This window comes from Coturnix japonica, chromosome 3 (genome assembly GCF_054131305.1).
Source record: "Coturnix japonica strain WE chromosome 3, WE-NBRP24, whole genome shotgun sequence".
Taxonomy (NCBI): domain Eukaryota; kingdom Metazoa; phylum Chordata; class Aves; order Galliformes; family Phasianidae; genus Coturnix; species Coturnix japonica.
The window spans coordinates 11,871,794-11,894,206 of NC_140665.1; the positions used below are offsets into that span (position 1 = coordinate 11,871,794).

The window sequence follows — 22,413 nt, forward strand, 5'->3', positions numbered from 1 at the left end:
TGTCTAATACTCTCTTTCTATATACACATTAATTCATAATTAGTATGAGAAAAATGTTGCCAAAGCTCCTTGGCTTTCATTAGTTGATGCTGTAGTACTGATGACTAAGTATTAAAGTGATGCAGTAGAAGACCAGACCCAACAATATTGCACAATCCAATAGAAATCAATACCTGTTTTTCCACTGATTTGGAGAGACCTTTTACCAAATGCATAAGCTTGAATAATGGGAACAGAGGCTAACTAATCAGCAACATAATGACAATCTTTTTATGTAAAGATGGAATCATTCTGATCAGAGTTCATAAAGAAAGAATGAGTTGGCCTCACATTCTTCTCCAGTGACATATACAATCAGCAGATGTACTGTACATGAAGTGCTGCACACCTTATCTAGCTGGTGGAATCCGCTGCAAGAGACTTGGTTAACTATGTTTGGTTTTGCCTTTGGGCTAGTAGAATGACAGTCAGTGTTACCACTAAACCTGAAACGTCACTGCTAAGTCTCATACTTACCCTTCTATAATCATTACGTATATTCAGACCCATTTCAAAGGTCCGTATCATCACTTTAAGATCTCTAATTACAGCTTCTTTGCACAATCTCCTTTTCCTTTTTTAAATCTGTCTTACATGGTGAAAGGTCTCTTAATTCTAAAGATGATCTGGTCTTACAAAAAATGAAAGAAGAAATGAATTTTGTTGTTGGTGAAGCATGCCACTAAGTTCTCTCTCTTAAGCTGCTGGGTTACATGTAGCTCAGTATTTCTGATTATTCCATCTTGTTCCCCAATCACTTTTCCTTCCCCTTTTCTTCCCTTTTAAATGTAACATCTATATCTATTGCTGCAAATAATTTGTGAAAATAGTAGGCATGATCCTGGCCATTCTCTCCCACTTTCTCAGATGAAGGCACACTTGGTGGTGATGAGAAAATGGACATTTGCTCTGAGCTTGACAGTTGTAAAGGACATTTATTTCCTAGGGCTTTGTTTATTAAACGGCAGTGTTTAGAAATTACTATATGCTGCTTTTGGCAAAAGAGCTACTGCTATAATCATTCATCAAACGAATATTTAGGGTCCATACACCGAATAACAAAGAAAAGTAACTATGCAATGAAAATACAGAAAGAAACAACTGACATATTGCCTTTGTGTACACTTTTTGATTTTCCTGGCTCTTTCTTTCAAGCATAATCCCCTGAAATTCACAGATGTATCATTTGCTTTATCCACCATAGGTAGCCTCTAACATAGAGAATATTGCTATTTCAGCATTAATATGGCAGGGAATGGTTAATCATTGATTTGACACCTTACCATCCATCCTCCCCCCTGAAAGTATTTTCAGCCACTACCTCCTCAATAAGATTTGTAGAGTTTTCTTTTTAAATAACCAAGAGGGAAAAACATTTGAGTGAACATGCAAGCCAAGCATAATTTAGATGCATGTGGTTAGGTATGCTAGCACAGAAGCTCATCCGTTGGGTTCTAAGACGACAACTACTGAAATACAGATACTGCTGTTGGAAGGAAGTTTCCAGTGCCATGGAAACTCCCACGGCGATGTTATTCTTAATGCCAAAGGTGGAACTTTTGGCCTCTACATAGCCTAGGTGCATTGCTTTCAATCTTTGGAGGGTTTTAGGAAAAGTAGTTTACAATATATTGAAGATTCAGGCTTATAGATTTGTGGGCTTCGAGGAACAAAAGCCCACATGAATCCAGAGTTTGGACAAATGGAACACTGAATCTGTCTGTACAATATAAGCTAAAGCCTAAAGATGTTCATAAAAGTAGGATACAAGCATGTCATGCATTACAAAAATGTGTGCATTCCTTTAAACTATGAACACCATAGAGACATATTCTAGCTAGCAAGGCAGGCACTGCTAATAAATACAAAAGCCTGCTTCAAAAGCAGAGGTTAGTGAGGTTTCTGTGGAATGCAAAAAATCTTCAGGGAGATGAGAGCAGGGACTTCTGAAGCAGCCCCTGCCTCATTCCCTATTTTAGCTGATAACCACTGTTACGTTCCTTCAGCCTGGAGGACACCAAACAGATGAATCTACACCTAGAACCAAGGACACCTTTTGGCAGCCTGACAGAGAAAAAAGATCTGTCAAAGCCTTGACCAAGAGTCAGAATCCCCATTTTCCAGTGCAATGGAGCACTTCTTCCAGACAGTGTGCACACCTCTGTCAGACAAACAAAATGGCAAGCAGTAGCTACTGCAACTCTACAGTCCTGAAACTACAAGGCTGCCCCTGCCAGAACAAGACATCAGTATGACCAAAAGAAAAAGTACTCCTCAATGGATGCACTTGAAGAAAGTGTCTGCTCATGCCTTGGGTAGATGAACCCAGATTTCATCCTGGGTTCACAGGATGAAAAACAGGCTGGACTCATGTGGACACACAATGATGCAGCAGTACTATGATAGCAGTAATGTATTTGAGGAGAAAATGCCCTGAAACTGCATACACATTGCTTGAACACCACAAAATAGTAGAGTTATGACTCATTATTTATATTCAAAGCAACAGCCATTTCTTTTTGCTGAGCATAAAGCCTTCTCATTATAAGAAAGTTATTAGAAAGCAATATGAATGTGCAAGATATTTTTTGTTTCTTTGAGCATGGAAACATATTGCCATAGGATTGTGGCCTGGTGAATAAGATCCCGAAGGGGCTGTAGTCCCAGCTGCCCCTCTGATTTGTTACCCTGTACTTGGGGAAATGACTTGTCATTTGCATCTTCTAGCTTTACCATTTCTTAAAGGGTTAAAATTGTACTTTAGCTACTTAAAAGGAACGTTGTAAAATCTGTAACATTTATAGAAATCTTTGCAGACACTAAGAATACCTCAACATCTCCATATATCTTATTAAAGCAATTAAAATCCCACTTCATAACTTCAAATACATTTTATCAGGTCTGTATTTCATTTGTGCTTTCAGAAACCCTTTTATTTTCCCTTGGAGTTGTTTCTGTGCAGTGCAACAGTACAAAGCCCTGAATCTGCAAATATATACAGATGGGTAGTTCCACGCCTATGATTTGTCCCACTGGAATGCAACAGAGCTGCTTGGGCAAAGCAATCAGGATGTGTACAAATACTTGTGGAATAAAATTCTACCTTTTCTCGTAGGGCATTCCTCTCAGGGGTCACTACCATGAAGAACGTAGTCTGGTCTTCATCCAACATGGCAACAACATACTGCAAATAGGAGATTTATAGCTCCTGGGATTCAGATACAGTGGGCGTTTTTCCAAACCAGCAATTCCACCTAGAGAGAGTTGTTCTGTTGGGACATTTCTTGTACTGCTGTCATTTTTCTTACACAGTCTGTGCTTCTTTTATGACTTTTCACTTACCAAAACAAAGAAAAGGTTTCCATAGTATCTTTGGTGGCCAAAGAAAACTGCAGGGATGAGGCGAGTTTTTCGGCATCAAACCTATTCCTCCTAACAGCGCTGGGGCTGCAAGGTGAGGAGATTTACAAACTCTCTACTTAGAGCTTGCTGGCTCAGAAATTTCTGTGTATCCATAAATATTCCAGCTGTGAGACTAGGCACTAAGAAAAGACTTCAGCAATGATTACTTCCCAGTAGTTAACAAGGAGAAAAGGGATTTGGCTGATTTGTGCTCATTTTCTGCACTTCTGAGGATGGAAATGCCAGAGAATACAGCATGGGCTCTAGCTTCCAATGCTGGAGTTTTCTTTCCTGCATAGATGACTCTGGCTGTGGTAGATTTGAGTGCTTCCTGTTAAACAGCATGTCCTTTGACATGGGTTCTGTCCTCCAACATGCTTGCTGGGCTAGGAAAGGCAACAGCCCAATATATTTATGGCATGCAATTGTGTAAGTGAAAAAAGAAATCAAAGCAAAACTTGGCACAGAAATCCACAGTTCTCAAAGCCAAGGTGGGCAAGACAGTTATACAAGGGGTCATTCCTGAATGTGAGGTATAGCATAAGAATATAAAACCAATAATTGCTTTTTGGTTTATTACAGAAAACTGCTAAAATCCCTAATCTGCCCACGTGACAATCCCTTTTAATGAAGAAAACCAAACCAAAGTATGCATCACTTTTTCTACTTTCTCTTCCAATCTTCACAGACTAACTCCACAGCCTTATTAAACATGACTAATATCTACTTCAAATCAAAAAATGTTTGCTGAGCAACACTTCAACATATGTGCCCTCCTTATGCCACTCAAAGGATGAATCAAACATAGAAAGCTTGAACTTTTTTCCCCACCCAGTACTTATGCACATATAGATTTTGGAAAACAATTGAAGATTCACAGATTGTGTATGAAAAACTATTTGCAAATTAATTCCTATTAATTGGCTATATTTGAGCAAAGCATCACATCAGAAAACACATTCTCACACATGCTATGGGGAAATGTAACATCAATGGGAAAGTTACCAGGACAGTCTTGCATAGGCTCTCACAAAACAGGATTTCTAGGCAAAAAATGTGAACGTGCTGACTAGCAACTGCATTCTTGTGTAGATAAGATGGTGTACAGAGTGAAAAGCTTCAACTCGCAGCTCACCAAACAACTGCATGTTCAAAGTCCAGGCTGCCCTGACCTTATCAAATTTTGAATGTGTTACAGTCAAAGATAGAACATTATTTAGCCAGTCCAGGCAAAAACCTAGGTTCAGAAAGCCTGAAAGTTATGGAAACATACTAATGAAAAACAAGGACTAGTTTGTGCAAGGTTGGACTGAAGGCAGTTTTCATTTCATGCAGAAACATATCTCCCTTTGCATGTAATAAAACTGTAAATCCTCTTCTGGCTACCTAGGAACAAATGCATCAAAGCTGCCTGATAAGGTAATGAAAGATAAGAAACATCCATATATTTCAGACTGAGCTCCCAAAGCGCATGAGGATGTTTTGAAGAAAACATAAAATAAAGAGAACAAATCACAAGCTTTCCTGACCCTACACGCTAAAAATCAAAGAAGCAGCAGCAGAAGAAAGGCAGCAGTTGGGCTCCTCATTACGATTTATGTAAGACAATTAGAAGAAATATTTTTTCTACACTCTTATATGAAATCCAGGCTCGACTCTGACCTATAATTTGAAATAAGCTTCTTTTTAAAGACTTGCATTTCACTGCTAATAAAAGCAGTCTAATCAAACCACAGGCAGAGGCTGAGAAATAATTTGCAGGCTCTGTCTGGAAAGGTCAGTATCTTAAACAAAGGAAAGTGACTTTTCTTAACACAGTTTTGCCTCTTATACCATAAAACTAATACACCATTATGAAAAACAATACCTGCATTTTGTGCCCAAAGAGTCCTGTTTAACAAATGCACACATAAATAGATTGCCAATTCACTGCCACCACAAACACACTGCTGGCAGAGGTCCCCACTACCATACAGTGAAAACGAACTCAGCTCTTGCCACTGAAGTTAATGAAGCTATGACAATTTAAATTAGCTGCGAACCTATCCCAATTATCTTTTAGCTTGCCTGCACAAGGACACTCAGGAAAGTTAACTAAATAAAAAACTGTCAAGCTTGGGGAGACTGTATAAAGTATAGGGAACTTTGCACATGTTTCTTCCATTCCTCTGTTAAGTGATTGAGTTATTTCTCTTTGCTATGCTAGGTAATTTGGTTCAGTTTCACTGGACCTCCTTCTATATATAAACTGCAAGCATTTAGAGCCGTTATTCACTTCAAGACATTACATTCACTGGAGATCTTCTTTGATATGACCATATTGTCTGTCCTTATAGCTTTCCTCATCCACTCTCTTATTTTCCCTCCTTGTTAAGCTAAGCTCTCCACATACCTAATGTTTTCAGTGATGTTCCCAGCTCAGTGAGGCCCTCCTTGGCAGCTGGGGAGAAAACCCTCTAGCTGTGCAGTAGACTTTCTCCTGCAGGCCTACGAGGTGACAGATTTCATGGGTGAATAATTGCATAATTAAACAGGGAACTTCTGGAAATATCTTCCACTGAAAATCTTCAATATACATCACAAAATACAGCCCGTAAAGTTTTAAGAGACATGGCTTAGGTTTTGAGGGAGTTAATAAGATTTACTCTTCGGTACTGTAGTGCTGATATGACATTGCTAAAGGCCAGATCCAGAAAATGATTAACTGAAATTCCCCACATGTCATTTAAAAAACAGAATAAGGAGCTTTAGATGTAGTATATGGACAAACACAGAAAGGGAAAACTGAGATGTTGTTGTGGCTTCATGACACCAACATCACAGCAGCTTATATCCCATCGGGTTGTAGCACAAGGCATGTCTGCCTTGTCTGCTCCATGTCTGCTTTTTTAATCCATATTCTTATCAGAGATAAAAGATGGATCTATATTGTTACATCCCCTAAACTTAACAACTTCTCCCTTTTAACCACATTTTAATTTGAAAACTACCTATTTCTGAACTCACCAGAACTCTCTTGCTCAATTGTGGTGCCTATCAGCTCACATCTCATAAATAACATTACAGTCAAACTCTTCTAGGCTATAAGTGAGACAAGATTTAAATGGGGACACACCCAAGATGAAGACATTTTGTTCTAGACAAAAGAAAGAAGTGCGACGAAGTGCAACGCTACATGTGCCTAAGTTTAATCTTCCAAATACTTAAAAAACACTGATATCAATCTCATTCAATAAACAAGTTATGATTCTTTGTAAGTAGACGTAAAGCAGATCATATCTAAGATGTCAAACAGGGAGACTTTATTTTGAGACATGAAGATAAGAAACCCCAGGAACCCCATCCATCTGTTGGAAGACTTGGCAAGTGACACAAGACTTTTTGTGCTTAGGACAGTGTTTCAGCTAATGTCAGTGCAAGCACCAGTCAATTTTTATACAAATCTTTGTCTCTGAGCATGATTTTTACTGTAAATATTTTTCTAATCCACACTAACACAAAATGGCATATGAAGAATAGGGAAGTTCCTGATCAGTGAAGCCCCTAACCAATGTTTCTCTCCTCGGTTTTGTTGTTCCAATGAATTATTTGCCTTTTTACCAATTATCGATCTCAGAGATCAGATGCCACTGCCTGTGTAAGTTCTGTTTCCTAAACTAGAATGTTTTTAAACCTCCTACAATGAAGACTTCCATGCGACAGTCACATTGTGTGACTTAAATACTTCAGAACAATGACTAAGACAGTGAAGAGTAAAACAATCAGTTTGGTTGGAGAACAGCAGTAACATCTTCTGTCCTAGAAATACTTGTTTGCACAGGCAGAGGATCCAGATAGTTGGATGCCAATTTATGGCTCACAGGGAACCAGACAGAAGCTGCTGGAAAAGCCCAGACTTGTACAGAAGCAGTCTCTATAGCTGACCCCAAGGGCTCATGCTGAGACCTTTTCTAAAGTCTCAATGTCATATGCAAACAAAAAAATAACTCTTGTCTTTCACTCTGTTTCCCTGGAAAAACTTAGTGATATAACAAGTCAAATACTGCAACTGCATTTTAAGTGAATGCATTTCCATTTCAAAGATGCATTAGATACACATGTACACACCTATACATCTTCAGACTAGATCATGCATTTCAGTCATTGCAAGTCAGGTGGAAGTCATGCATATGTATTCATTGCCACAGTACCACAAATAAGCCAGCAGAGCATGGTGCAGCATGAAGCCCCTTGTGTTGCACACAGTGCACCTCCTCATGTTGAAATGCTTCTCAGTCTGTAGAAACCGGAGGTTTCTATAGAGATACATACTTGGAAATTTATATTAGCTGAAGATCTGCCCTACAGAGTTTATTATCCTACCTTAGTGTCACTTTCTTCCTTCAGACTTTTCTTTATTGTCTTCTTATGTTCTGCTTCTTTCTTTTTATCCTCCCAATGGAAATGTCAAACACAGAACCCAACATATGCACTGGACCTCTCCAGCACTGTACAACTGGTGATTGCACAACAAGCTTTAGAGTGTTCAGCTTCAAAGCATGAACTGATCATATAAATTTGAAAAGAGACAAACATAATGCTAATCTCAGACTTTTTTCTACATTAACAGAAACAACACTGGTTAAATAGGAAAAGATGGAAGAAAGTTTGGCTTCAGATAGCACACAATACAAAATGCATGTGCTCTGCTGTGCAAATATTACCCCATCCCTGTCTGATAACATGTAGATTTATTGATTAACTGCATAACATACTTGAAAGCTTCACAGGTCTTCATTTTGTTAGCTTAGTTTCTTCTCCCCACACCCTGTATTAAGGTCAGCCCACCTGTACAAACACCTGAATAAGAACTATAATTGCTTGAGAATATCAACCTTATGTGTGAAAGCATAACGAAAATCTAATTGCAGCTGTCACTGGAAGTGTTGCAGCTCCCGTTCACATTGTTCGTAGCTTGTGTCTCAGGGAGACACATCTGACTCATTTGGTTTATAACAGAACTTGCTATTTCGAGGCAGCCACTGTTCTAGTGGGCAGACATCTACTCAACCTTGACTTGATAGTCTAAAATAAATAACCTTGAGCAGTGGTACAAAAACACCTATGCAGAGGGCAAGAAAAAACCCACTGTTTATAGTTTGCAGATATGTGGGAGAAAAGCTTCTACATAACATGTACTTAAACTGCTCTGCCAATGGCTAAACCAGGTAGTGAAGATGGCAAAGGTATTTTAAAGTACAAAACACTATGATCAAGGCTTGCTCTTATTAATTTTTGCCTGCAATTTCCCCCTCTTTCAGGCAGCATTGTGACAGATAGGAGCGAGATGATGGGTCGTCTCTAGTGTCAATTATTTCAGTCATCTTAGCTACTCCTTTCTGGAACTGGCAGCATTCTCCTGCTGAAGCCTCTGGCTTACTAACACATCAAACAGACCCTCTGGTTTCCCCACTCTAAAATAAAGGGGAATTTTTAATTGGCTGAGTGATTGCGAGCTTTCTTTGAGTAGTCTTTATTCCCAGTAGATGCTTCTTACAACATCTCCGTGGCTCAGAAAGAGGCAAAACAGAAGGTACCTGCTGGTCCACATCTCCCTGCTGCTATGGACTAAGGAGTGCTAATCATTGTGTGAGTGATGTTTAGAAGCAGATGAAAATTAGAAAATTAACCAAGCTGGAGACAGCTTCTCCTTTTAATGACTACAGCATGAACAAATTTGATTTCATAATACCTTTTAAAAATAACGCTAATTATGAGAAGCAGATAAAACACTGTTACTAATACTTCTGTCACATAACCCTGTGAGAATGCAAACAGAATTGAACTAAGCAACCCTTTTCCATTTCCCTTACAAAGCTGTCACGTACTGTAGCTTTATTTTGTTGGGAGATAATATCTTGCCCAGATGGGTGCACCTAACTGCTGGGCTACAGTTCTCTACTTTCATGGGGTAGTGTGTGATTTAAGGCACTTCTCATATCAAAAGCTCAAAAGCAAGGAAGGGTACAGTAGGAGAGGAGTAAGTTTCTACCAGCATCTCTGGTTGTATTCCCATTTGCTACGCACACAATTCTGCTTGAAGTAGTTTGATAAATTCCTGGAAGGATCCCTTTTATTTGAGAACAAGCTATTTGTGTTTGCATAACTTTCTCAAAGCAAGATCTCTATGGACTAAACAAAACCTTAGAAAATAATAAGGATGGTCTAGAAAGCTTGACACAGCATCATAAAACTCCTTTAATTCTTCAAGGAGTGAACTATCACAGGTGATGAATCAGTTCTTCCCCCTCTCTCACTCTGCAGGCTGATTAATAGTTAACACTGACATAAATGAACCTAAATTCCCCATCTGAACTTTATGACTCTCTTTTCTCATGGATTGCTTCTAGTACAGTAAGTCACAGCCTCATGTATTTCTCACAAGCATTTCACCATCTATCATCCTATCATCTATCTATCTATCTATCTATCTATCTATCTATCTATCTATCTATCTATCTATCTATCTATCTATCTATCTATCCAACAGCCAAAATATATTCCTTTGCAACTCCCCTTCCAAGCAAAGGCTATAAAATAGAACAGCTAATAACAACCATTTGCTCCTGCAAACTTGTGGGGCAGGCCAGCTGCAAAAGAATCTCAAATGAGCAAGGAACAGAGCGCACACATAGACGTGCAGCAGCCCTCCCCAGAACTTTTGCAAAAAGCAGGCATTGAAAAACTGAAAACCTGTGGCTTCCAATCCCTGCTCAGTGTGCTGCTGGTCAGAAAGGGTTTACTCTAAGTGGCTGCAAACCTTCTCTCTCTGCTGCCCTTGCTAAAGCAGGTGCTGAGCCAGGAGCAGAGCCTTTGCTCTCATACCATGCTGCAAAGCTCACACTCCCTGCCAAGAATAAGCTCTCACTGTTGGGAAATAACTGCAAAAACATCGCAGCAGCGCGTCAGTAGCCAACAGGTCAAAAACCTCATAAACCTCCCACCACCACAAAAACAAAACAAAACAAAAAAACACAAACAAACAAAGCCAACAAACCAACCTAAAGCAATCACACAAAAATCAGCTGCAGCGAAGAGCAGCAGAACAGCCAGTTGTTCTGTGAGGTTGCTATTTCTTATTTTCATCCCGAGGTTTGTTTTTACTATGTAACATAGCTGCTTGCCCCTGTCCCAGCTTGAGAAATTGGAGTAGTGAAACAGAAACACATGGAAGCAGAAGTGCTGGAGTTTTACTGAGCTTCCGTTCTCTCTCTAATGCTTTCATGCACATGTTTTTGAACAGCTAAAACTAAGGAAGATGCCAGGATAAACGAGGAAAGCCATCAAGACCACATAAGAGAAGGTAAAAGGATCAAAATATACTGAAGACCCCTCTTTCATGTCAAGTCAGAAACCACATCCAGCATTTTCAGAACGATCCCTTAGAGAAACAAAGCACCTTGCAGCAGCTGTACTTGTTAGGGAGAAGTATGTGCTTATGTCCTGAAGAGGATGCTGTTGCCATCTATGCTCTGGGTGCCACACAGGTTCTAAAGCCCTTTTGACTCTTGAAGAAATATAAAGAGAACACCTTCTCTGTTACCAGCAGTGCATTTGCAATAGCACCTGGAGCGGTGAGCTCTATTTCAGTCTGCTGGAACAGCCCTACTGAGCACTCAACATAGAGGTGCATGAGAAGGCACGCTTCTAGAGTTCCCATCTCAGTCTGAATGATCAAAGGTTTATGTGTGACTGAACTCTTCAGCTAATACATCTGGTTTTAGTTGCATGAACACCACACTTAACAGAGTATTTGTGTACAAATTCTTAAACTACATTGAAATTAATCCCAGGCTGCCCTGGTTTACAAGGACCAGAATTATCTACTGAGGAAATAAAACTTGGTGTAAATGGGAAGAGTCAAGTCAAGAGATTCCAAGTACAATATTTACAGCAAGAAGAGAGGACACAGCTGATGCTCTCAGTCACACTGACATTGTAGTCAGCCTGCCTCAGGAAACACACACTTGTGCTGAAACACCAGCAGTTAACAACCTTAACAAACCCTAGAGAAGTTAACAAGGATCTGCTGGAAATAAATCCTGTTTTGCTAGCAGGTGCTTTTTGGCAACACAAAACTCTGCTTATTTGCAGAAATAATTATAAACTACTTTTTTTTTTCTTTTTTTTCTTTTTTTCTTTTTTTTTTCCTTCAGTCCCTGGAAGGCAGACCTGAACTGCGTTATCTAAAGAAACAATCAAAGCAAAAATTAAACAAAATTAGCAGTGTATGCCTGGAGCATGGTTTGCCCAAAATCTAGATGACCTAATTCACAGATGGCTTTTTTTCCCCTCTAGTTGTGAGAATGATTTAAACTTTTACTGACCTGTGGTTAATTCAGGCATTGTCTCCAAATTTTCACTGCAGTCACTGATTCACTGAGAATAACAACTGCTTCTTCTGAATAAAACAAAACTTCTGTGCTAGGAAAACTGTGGGACAGTAAGTGTGGTCTGTAAGGTCAAGATATGGATGTATTTTTCAACTCGCAATGTATCATTCTTCTTTGTATCCTCCCACCAAACCTACTGCTCCAATTATTAGTAGAAGGATTTATCCAGGATGACTCCTTTCACTTTTGCTGTAGATCCTAACGATGCCAGACAGCTATGAGTGCAGGCAAGGGGCAAGAGAAGCTGTTTTAAGAGAAATTAAAAGGAAAACAATTGCTTATGCAGGTGCTTGACACTGTGTGCCTTCTCTTGCTTGCCTGTGCTAGTGACACAGAAAACAGCTGCCTTAGGGTACTGCTCATGAAAACAAGAAGCTTTAAGATAAACAAAACTCTTCCTCAAGTAATGAAATACTGTATCTTTACACAGCTCTCTCCAAGTCAGTCACGCTGCTTCTCTGATACAGGAGAATCACTCTCTGAAGCTTATCTCAGTCCTTTCTTTACTGCCTTTGTGACTTCAAAACAGAAAACAATAAGCTGCTTCTTGGCAAATAAGGCTGAACCTTTGGGAAGGCCCTGCAGCACAGACAGAACTCACTAGGTTGTTGTAGTACAACTTGCCTGCCCGAAACATGCCTTGATGGTGTGAGAGCAAGCTGTAAAGGAACCCTACAAAGCTTCAAGATGCTGTCACAGCAGCAAGGAATCCCGTTTAAAATCTAGTCTGTACTTTGTATTATACGGTACTACATATTCTCTTAACATAGATCTGAAGTGGAGCATTGTAAGAGTAAGGGAGAGGAGCTCCAAGCTGTAATAAACCAAGTGCCAAAGGAAGCACTGTGCTTTTCCACAGCTGGTGTGAGACTCCCCAGTGACCCCCTACAAACACAGCCCTTGGCTTACCAAGCAGTAGCTATGCTGAAAGCTGGCAAGAGAGCTGCTCATACCCTTCCCTCTCTCTACTTACAGTTCTGTGGCATTGGTGGGAATGTCCCGGGGCAGCTGGACCACCTTGCTTTCCTGGCAGATGAATATCCTGCCTGCACAGTGGCACGTGCGGTGCTGGCAGCCAGAGCAGCTGGCCAAGAGAATCAGCAAGCAGGTGAGACCCAAGGACATCTCTGTCTTCACATTTGTCTCCTTGTCCTCCATCTAGAAGGAAGGAGTGTGAAGACTTCACAGAGCAACTCAGAGAGACGCCCTTCCTTGAAGGTCCGCCCTAAAAGCTGAGATGAAACACGTGACTCCTGGGAGATGCTTTTTCAGCAAGTTTCATTTCATGGTCAAAGATCCTTTATGGGCATACGTTAGGATGGAGAGAAGAGAGGCTGATTTTCCATGCCAAAACTGTAGTATAATATTTATGATTAACATTTTAAAGTGTCATTGAAATCACAGGCAACAGCTGAATGAACCAGAATGCTTTTGATACAGTGCATATCTACAATGGAAGGGGAACCTTCCATCTCAGCTATTTTATTTGCACATTTTGTTTGATAAGAGTAAGGGACAAGTAAGTACTTTTATGTCCTACAGCCCAGGCATTTCTGCCACTGAAGGAGAGCTAGTATTTATGCTCCCCTTCATAGATCCAAGAATCTCAGCTTTTATGTTGCTCCTAGGCAAAATATATGTGTGTGTAGATAGTATTTTATAGGGTGCATAATCTATTTCACGTGTTAAAAGCTATGCAACCCTGAAGCCAGAGCTAAATAACACACCTTTACTTTTAACTGATATGCTTCTTTATGCACTTGCTGAATTGTCTCTCTCCCTCCCTGCCACCTTTAAAGGAATCCAAAAGGAGAAAATGCCACAACCCAAATGATCTTTGGAGACCAGTGAGCTAATTTTATCACTGAAAAATAAACAGGATGAATATTTATTACACAACAAGGGGTATAGCTTCAAGAATTAGCTACAAGAACATTATCATGATCATAAGGCCTGGACCCTGAGCCCCATCTTTGAGTCCTTATTTGTTATTCACTTCCTGACTGAGCAAGATTATCTTCCCTGTTACAAATATAAATTCTTGAGGAAGGGACCTTGCTAACACATTCCTGTCACTGAGTCATTCTGCACCAACCTATCATCAGGGACCAGGGTTTGTCTACAAGACACTTGAAATGACACTTCAGTGATACAGAGTTGTTTCTGTTTTTGTCCTGTTGTAATGATAAATGGCTGTTTCAGATATGCACAGAGCCTGTAAGTCATCTGCGCGTTAAGTGAGCTCACCAGTTGGATTTCCACGGGTAACTCTGCTGATGTTGACTCACACTGAAATCCTGAGCAAGCTGAAGAATAACCTTGGTAAATGCAGCTGTTAAGTTGCTGGGATTTTCATTGTTTGCTTGTTTCTTTTGCTTAATTCCTCCATAATTATAACTATAAGCAAAGTTAATGAGACACAAGACAGCGTCTTTTCTCTGAAATGATTCCTCCATTCTCACCTTTAAAATAAGTACTGATAAGTAGGTATTTGAGATAAGTAAGGTTATTTAAATTGTTCAACTAATTCTTTCATGAACATCATAGTAACCCCAATATTACCAAGTATCACCAAATATTTGCTATTTTTCTCCAGTCACTTGAACATACTCCAGACGAGAATGATGATGTTTACATAGAAAAAGTTTAAGTAAAAATATATATAGAAAGCATGACAATCTCTTCCTAACAAGAGAATGTTTGTAATGAATTGTAGAAGAACTAAATTAGCTATGTGTATAGAATGCAAAGTCTGTTCTGTTAAGGTGTCATAAGAACGGGATTGACTGCTAGAAGAAAGATTTACTCATTCTTTTAATCTACATATATACGAAATATGGAATATACAGGATAAAAAAAGACTGGGTGAGGGCATCGGTTTTCCCCTCTGCTCTGCACCGTGCAGCCTCACCTCCAGCAGTGGGTATAGGTCTGTGTGCCACAGCACAAAAAATACATCAGGCTGCTAGAGTGCATCCAAAGGAAGGCTACAAAGGGGGAGAAGGGCCCAGAGGATGTATGAACAGTGCTGAGGCCCCTGTGTTTGTCCAGCCCAGAGTAGAGCATGCTGAGCGGAGGCCTCATGGCAGCCAACAGCTCCTCACAGGGAGCAGACAAACGTAAGCCATACCTTCTACCTGAAACACATCACTATCAACAGTCGTGTTGCACTGATGAAATGGATAGTAGCTTCAAGTTGAATGTCAAAATAAATGACACCGAGATGAAGACATAGCAATCTGATTAACTCTGGGTTTCATATATCAAACTACAAAGTTTGCTACAGATCTTAGTAACAATTCTATATGCAGAAGTTGGAAGATTAAAAAAATATCACTGGAGTCAGAAGGGATCTTTTCAATTATTAATGGCTTTCAGAACTATGCGAAGCATGCTTCATTTTAACACAACTGGTGAAACAAAGACATTTTAAAACACTGGGTCAGGGCCAACAACAAATTATGAGTCTAATAAAGAAGTGGAGGGAGGTTGGCTCCTTCTTTTTGTTTAGTGAGGCATTTTTATCAGAACAGTACACACTGCTCCACTTTCATTTAAAGCTGTTGAGAATGAGACGTTGTTAAACAACACAAAAATGCCCAAACACGGGATTCTCTTGAAACACCACTGAGATAAAACTGATGGAAATATGCAGTTATCATTGAATTCAATAGAATCATACTAGTATACAAAATACAACTGCAATTCTATGCATATTAGTGACAGGATTCAGGGCCATGCTCAAACGACCTGGGAATAAATGAAGGCTTGGAATAATTTCTGACTTGTTTTTTATATACCATCCAAGGTCTTGAAGAATAGATTCAAGTGCCTATTAATTTTGTGAACCAGTTATCTCCTTCTTGATTTCTATCCATCATTAAGTAACATATAGCCATATTACTACAGCTCCCTGGATAAGTTAATCAGACGATGATCCTCCCTTAATAATTTGTTACCAGCTGACAAACACCACTTCAGGATAAAAACACTGAAAGAACAAGGAGAAAAATAAAAAGTCACGATACCTCCAGGTCTTTTCCTAGAGTGTATGGATTCACAGGTAGCTTTCAGATCACCAGTGTGGAACTGCCAACATGCCTGAAAACCTGTTGCAAGAGGTCTGTGGCAGATCTCTAAAGCTAGTTCCTAAACACATCCTGCATCTTCAAGCCACCACAGGGTTTAATCCCTTTTTCTCAGCAACTTGTTCAAAGCAATGCAAGGGGGCAAACTAGTGCTTCCATAGACACATCGCAGCTAGACAGATACTCTGCCATCCCTGAGGATCAGTTGCCAGGAGCAAGGACTTTTCTTATGGAGACGGCTGACTGTGATGCACCATCACTGACATTCCTACTAGGGAAGTATAGCTGCAGAGATGGTGATGCTTCTATATAAGAGCCTTATCTTTGCATTCCTTTGTGGGAAATACATGCTCCAGCTGGCAAATTGGTCTTGAGAACATAAACTGTTTTCTTGAGTAAGGAAACAAAAATTTTTTCAAATTGATGCACTGTAGCAACAGACATGCAATTTAGTGAATCATGACAGAAACAATATTATAGATTATGTAATTATGTGTTTTCTGGGATAGACAGTTCAGTGCTATATGGTCATGGAGAACTCATTAAAGACTAAAGTAAATGAGCCTAATTAATAGGATTGGCCTCTAAAATTAGGACTGGCCTAAGTCCACAAGCACTGAGCTGGGAGAACTGTGGTGTTTTGTGGACATCATCTGACCAAAGCATCAGTCACCCAGATTGTTGGAGATACAGAGAGAAGTAAAAAGGAACTATCCCAGCTCTTTTTGCATTTGTCCTAACCAAACTTGCCCCAGACACGTTGAAATGACTCAAAATCTTTTCGCTGCAGTGTATAGACACAGTCAGCTCAGCATTTAAACCTAATTCTTCAAGACCAGTTCCTTGTAAGACAAAGTGCACCATGTCTTGGAGTACATCAGCCTGTAAGCAAGCAAGTTTGTGGTTTGCAGCAGTTTTGGCTTGTGCTTCTGTTATGAAACACAACATGACATCTAATTAAATTAACACTCTTTATACTGATGTTTCCCAGTTTCAGAATAGAGTTTAATTACCAAACACCACTGTGAGATTGGCTTTGCTTAACCAAAATCATTCTATAGAATATGTAGGTAAATAAATTGGCTTGCATGAACAGATGACAAGAAAACCACACCCAAAAAAAGTTTATCCTTCTGAGTGGAGATTTCTCACTGATTCTTCCTATGGGCTTACAAACAGCAATAGCATTTATTTTCCTATCAAACTGTGATCAGAAAAATATGTTTTCTGTCCTAAAAACCCTACAGTGTGAGACATAACAGATGGACACCTAAAAGGAAATTGTTAAGAGAGAGTTTGATATAACATTGGTTTACCTTTTGTGAATGATCAACTTGGGTATTATAACAGCAGACCACTGAGGCCAATGGAATATTTACCTGATAAAAAAGATAACATTTTCTTCTCCAAAATAATCTTGTAAGCAGTTCCTTACTTCATTTTTTCTTCCTTCTGTGCTTTACTTTTTCCTTTCACGAATGGAGATTATTTTAAAACACATTTGAATAGCTAGGCTTTATCTGTGCCTACACTGCTGAGAACATAAAACATTAAGTTAGCCTAATAAAAGCAGTACCTTATTGCTTTCCCAATTTTTAGCCAGCTGCTCACACACAACCCTAACTAAAAGAGGGATGAAATTGAGATAGTAAACGAGCCACCAGAGGGAGTGCATTCACTCAAGAAGAAACACTGGAAGGAGAAAAGGATTAAAAATTTGATAAAATCACTCTCACACAGATTTCCTGTGACTGTCTGTCCTTTGACTTCAAAATTTGACTGTGATTAGTTCTCTTATTAAGTAGCACCTCTGCAGGCCACAGAGCTGCACATGTACAGCATTACATTTAACGCAGCAATAACTGCATTGTGCCTCCTGCTTCTCTCCTGTTATTCCCCAAATCCCAGCTCTGAAACTTAATTAGCATCTGATGCAAATGGCCCTTCATATTTGCTTAAACTAGGGACGGGTGCTGCTCAGCTTGAAAGGACATCAATTCTATCTAACATTTTTGCTGATACTTCTCTATAGTGAGAATCTGCTTCTGTTATTATCTAGGGGGGCAGGGGAATTATGACTATTTATTTTACTCTGTCCAATACTTCTGTGGCATTGGTGGCGAAGTTCCCACCCAGCACTCCACCTACAAGATTTGTCAGAGGAAGGTTATAAGTACCCTCAAGAATTGCATACCTACAGAAGGCTTTTGCAATAGGCAACACATAAGTCAGAGAATAGCCCTTGCCACCTCCACCTATTACTGCTCCACAGGCTCGAGTCTGTTCGTCTGCACTCAGTTATAAGAGACACAGCCCATCTGCTAGGTTTCCATTATATGTCTACAGAATAATATTTATGGAAGTAATTTTCCTTTGCATAGGTTTGGCTGGATCAAAATAACACACACGTACCACAGGCTGCCTAGAATCTCACTTTGCTTCATGTATTCTTTTATGCCTTTCCCCATTAGCAAATGAAGGTCAGAGGTGTTAGCCAAGAGTAACCCTGCATAAATGTAGTGTAGGGTAAACCTGCCTGTAACAACACCCATCCATGCGCATATTAGCACCTGTAGAGAAATGGTTAAAATGGAAGGCACCAGAACACCTGCACACCTAAATCCCTTTAAAAACTCTCCAGATTAAGGAAAATTAAGGATGTAATTTCCAGTTTCCAAGGAGCCTGGAAACATTAGATAAAACGCTTGACAGGTAGCTTTAAATGTGACATTCCTGACATTCAGCACGGATGAATGCAAAATCTTGCACATGGGGCAGACAAACCACTCCCTTCAGAGATATGGGTCCAGTGCTGCCTGACACCTGAGCGACCTGGTCTGACCTTGCTTTGAGCAGAAGGTTGGAGCGAACTCTTCCTGAAGTCCCTTTCTAACCACATTCCTTTGTGACCCTACTTATGGCTCAGAAAATCACCTTCCTAGGATGTTTAAAGTACAGACTGACTGCTCACATGTTTCCTGCAGTCTACATTGTTGGCTGTTTTTGAGCACAGTTATGATCTACCACTCAGCTATTAGTCTTAAATCCATAAGTAAAGAGAAATGTTCATCACCACTAAAAAACAGGCTGGCAATGTTTCTTGCCCACTGTTTCCGAGTTTCCATGAAACTGCCATCCAGAAAACCCGGATGTCTTAAAAAGTCAGGAGGTTATTAATACTTTCAAGTGCAACTTGTCATGAAACAAAATGAAGGCACCCAACGATACCTCCACAATGTGTCACATAGCCAGAATCCCCTATGAAGGAAAGAGAGCAGCCTGGCAGAGCACACATGAGGAATTTTGAGGACTGAAGTACTGAGCCACCCATAAGGAGAAAACTTGCTTACTTCTCTAGTACCTGCACAGTCTGCCCACAGACAGCACTGACAGACAGTTGTTTGGCTAGAGCAACTAAATACACTGAAATTCTTTCAAACTGGATGGGCATCTCAGGCACTGAAATATATTAAAGAAGTCTGAAATAGAAATACCTTGACAGAATACCACAGGTCACTTAACTTTCTACTGATGTCTTTGTTCCCAAGGCATGCCACAATGTATAAAAGTTACCTTCTCTGTTGTTGACCTCATCCATCTTTGGAGAAGCCATCTCTGCATGAGAAAAGGAAGAGCTCAGCCCTGATTGATACATAAAAGACACTAGATATCCTAGGAAATATATTTTATGCTGGCACTTGATACAAGAAAAAAAACACAACACAGAGTTGTGAATACAAATCAACATCTGTTAAGGCCTCTGAAGAAAATGCTAATGACTAATCCCCATAGCAGGTTTGGAAAAAGAGAGAAAAAAAAGAAAGCATTGTGCAATTAGTGCAGGTTATTAATATTGATAGCGGAAGGCTGAAACGTGACACAATTACTCCACAAGTGTTACGGTGCAATGGGTACTTGTTACCTTCACAACAGGTAGGCTAAATAAGCTGCCTGAGGTGATAATTAGGAGCCAAAGAATCACTGAGCCTTTTTTTATTTTTACTACTACACAGCGAGAATGAATATTGCACCTTTGTTTTAAGCCTCTCTAGAAGGGCAACCAAGGGTTTTCCTACTCTGAGCGAGCCTTTTACAGCAGACTCCCTCCCAAAACTTACTGCAGTCATTGACTGTATTAAAATCTAAACACTGTGGGACCTCTTGCAGCCATCTTCCTTCTCTCACACTTCCCTGCTCTTCCTGTAGTGTTCCTCAGACACTGTTAAGCAGCATTCTTTTTTTTTTTTTTTTTTTTTTTTCCCTCACCCACAGTCAGGCTCACTGAAGTTCTGAAGTTAACAGGATGAATCTTGGAATGAGGTTCTGAGAATCACCACTAAAACATTCAGATTCTTTACCTTACATTGATAGGATACAATAATGAAAAAAAAGAAAAAAAATCCCCTATGCACTTAATTGTAAGCAAATAAGCATGTCTAAAACAGAGAGTAACTTGAATTGGTGCTACAGGAATATCTAATGCTATATGCTTCATTAAAAATAGTTTCTTCTTCTACAGAAAAGAAAATAAAAAGAAAATAAAAATAATAATTAAAAAAATCCCAGTCTTCTGCTAGAAGCATATTATTGTATGGAAGGTGGCAGAGAGGAGTCCCTCATTCTTCATCTGCCTGCAAGTGCTCTCAGCACATGCCAAGGAGGTCAGGCATATCTCTGTGAAAGGAGAAGGAAAATAAGATCCTGCTGCTGCTCTTAATGAAAAGAATGAAGGTAGGCTAATGAGATTTTACAAGTGACAGAAAAGAATCTTCTCCATCTAGCTCTGGTACTTTTATAGCCCTCATTACCATGTTTTCAAAGCACCTCACTATTCTAATATGCATTTTTGTAGCTGCTTCTGTGCAGAGAAAGACCTCTAGCACTTGGCTTGTCCAGGGTCAGGGAAGCTTTGAAATGTGCTCTGTGCTTTTCTACACATGCAGATGAAACTTGGCTACCTGTGCATGTGGGAACTCTCTGGTATGTGATGGGAGGCCTGGGGATGGGCAGAGATCTGCTAAGGTTCTCACTCACATCCCAGGTAGCAGCTCAACTTTCCCATGTTTGTCTCAAGAATGCCTGATGTTTACATAGCACATAGATGCTTTCCAAATAACTCAAACTCCACAGGCCATGGCTAAAATTCTTAAAAATATATGGCTACCCAACTTAAACCCAGACGGTGCACCAGAACACCCTCACCTATGTGAAAAACATAAAAAAGCACTAACAGACTTCTATCACATCTCTCAATAGATTGCATATTTTCAACTCAAAAAGAATCTCCAGGCTGCTGCCACCCTTGTGGTAACACTGAAGGGTCAAAGGAGACCCACTGGTGGGTCCAAGGAGAAAAGTGTTATGTATTTCCACTAAAGTTAAATCTATTAAATGCTGTAAATTCAAAGCAGAAACTAAAGCCATGCTTCACTAACATATTTCATTTTTCATACCTCTGCTGCAGTTTTCCTTATTCTTTTGACTCACATGAAATTGTTTAGTACGATATAATTTATCAACTAATGACATGTCCTATTTTGTTACATCTGGCTAAGAGGGAAAAAAAAGACAAATAAAAAAGTACCTTTTGGACTAAACTGACAACAGGTTGGGCACAGCAATCCAATGAACCAATCTTAGAATGGCTTAGTCTGGAAGGGACCCTAAAGGTCATCTTGCTCACATAACTTCTGATTGGCCTGGCATGTGGGCAAAGTGACTTTGCCTCTGTTTGCAAAACAACGTGTGGTGTGCCCTTCAAGAGAAGGCACCTCGTTCACAGCCTCAGGAAGACTTTTATTGCTTGTTTGAAAACAAAGCACAAGAAAATTGCTTTGCACCCTTCCAGACCACAGCAGCTTTGGGAGATAGAAAAAATACTCCTGACAATGTGTGAATGCCCTTTTACCAAGTACAGGACAGCTGTACAATCCTTCTTTAATAGTTAGAGATACTCCATCCCACTCCACCATAACACGTTAAACCTGGGCTTGCAGTTCTGCCCTTGGAAGTCAGCTATACTTGTTTTCTACCCTGCATGACCAGAGCAGTTTTCATCTCCTCAGCTATGGGGCTATGCTGGAGACTATTTTATGCTACCTGCCCTCCTATGCACAGCAGTGAAGCCACATGAGACAGTGGAGGTTTCTTCCCAAACTGTACTGGCATTCACCAGACTTTCAGGGTTTTCTATTTCTGTACTATTCTCCACAGTCCTATGAACATGTCATCCTTTGTGCAAAAACCATGAAGCAGACATGATTCCAGTAACAGATCCATTGAGTTCATGATGACACATTATTTATGCCAGTTGAAGATGAATGTGACGATAAAAGAAACTGGAAAATACCAATGAGATACAACTAACATCACAGAGTGAGAAGGAATATAAGTAAGAAGGATCCAGGTTGTTTTTTCCCTGACCACAGTACCAGAGTACCAGTACTGAAGGT

The 22,413-nt window shown here is 39.8% G+C and overlaps 1 protein-coding gene across 25 annotated transcripts in view; it reads right to left on the bottom strand.

Annotated features, from left to right (window-relative positions):
- The window catches only part of FSHR (follicle stimulating hormone receptor), a 91,599-nt gene that overhangs the window by 59,695 nt on the left and 9,491 nt on the right, over window positions 1-22,413 (bottom strand). For 21 of the 25 annotated variants that reach the window (XM_032443700.2, XM_015856890.2, XM_015856889.2 and 18 more), the window contains exon 1: window positions 12,847-13,089. The exons of 2 other annotated variants lie outside the window; for them this stretch is intronic. In XM_032443700.2, coding sequence (XP_032299591.1) covers window positions 12,847-13,031 — 185 coding nt within the window. In that variant the 5' untranslated portion in view covers window positions 13,032-13,089. Of the gene's footprint in view, window positions 1-11,807; window positions 11,996-12,846; window positions 13,090-22,413 lie in introns of those variants that run through there. 2 more of the 25 variants (XM_085542740.1, XM_015856892.3) reach the window with 2 other exon arrangements.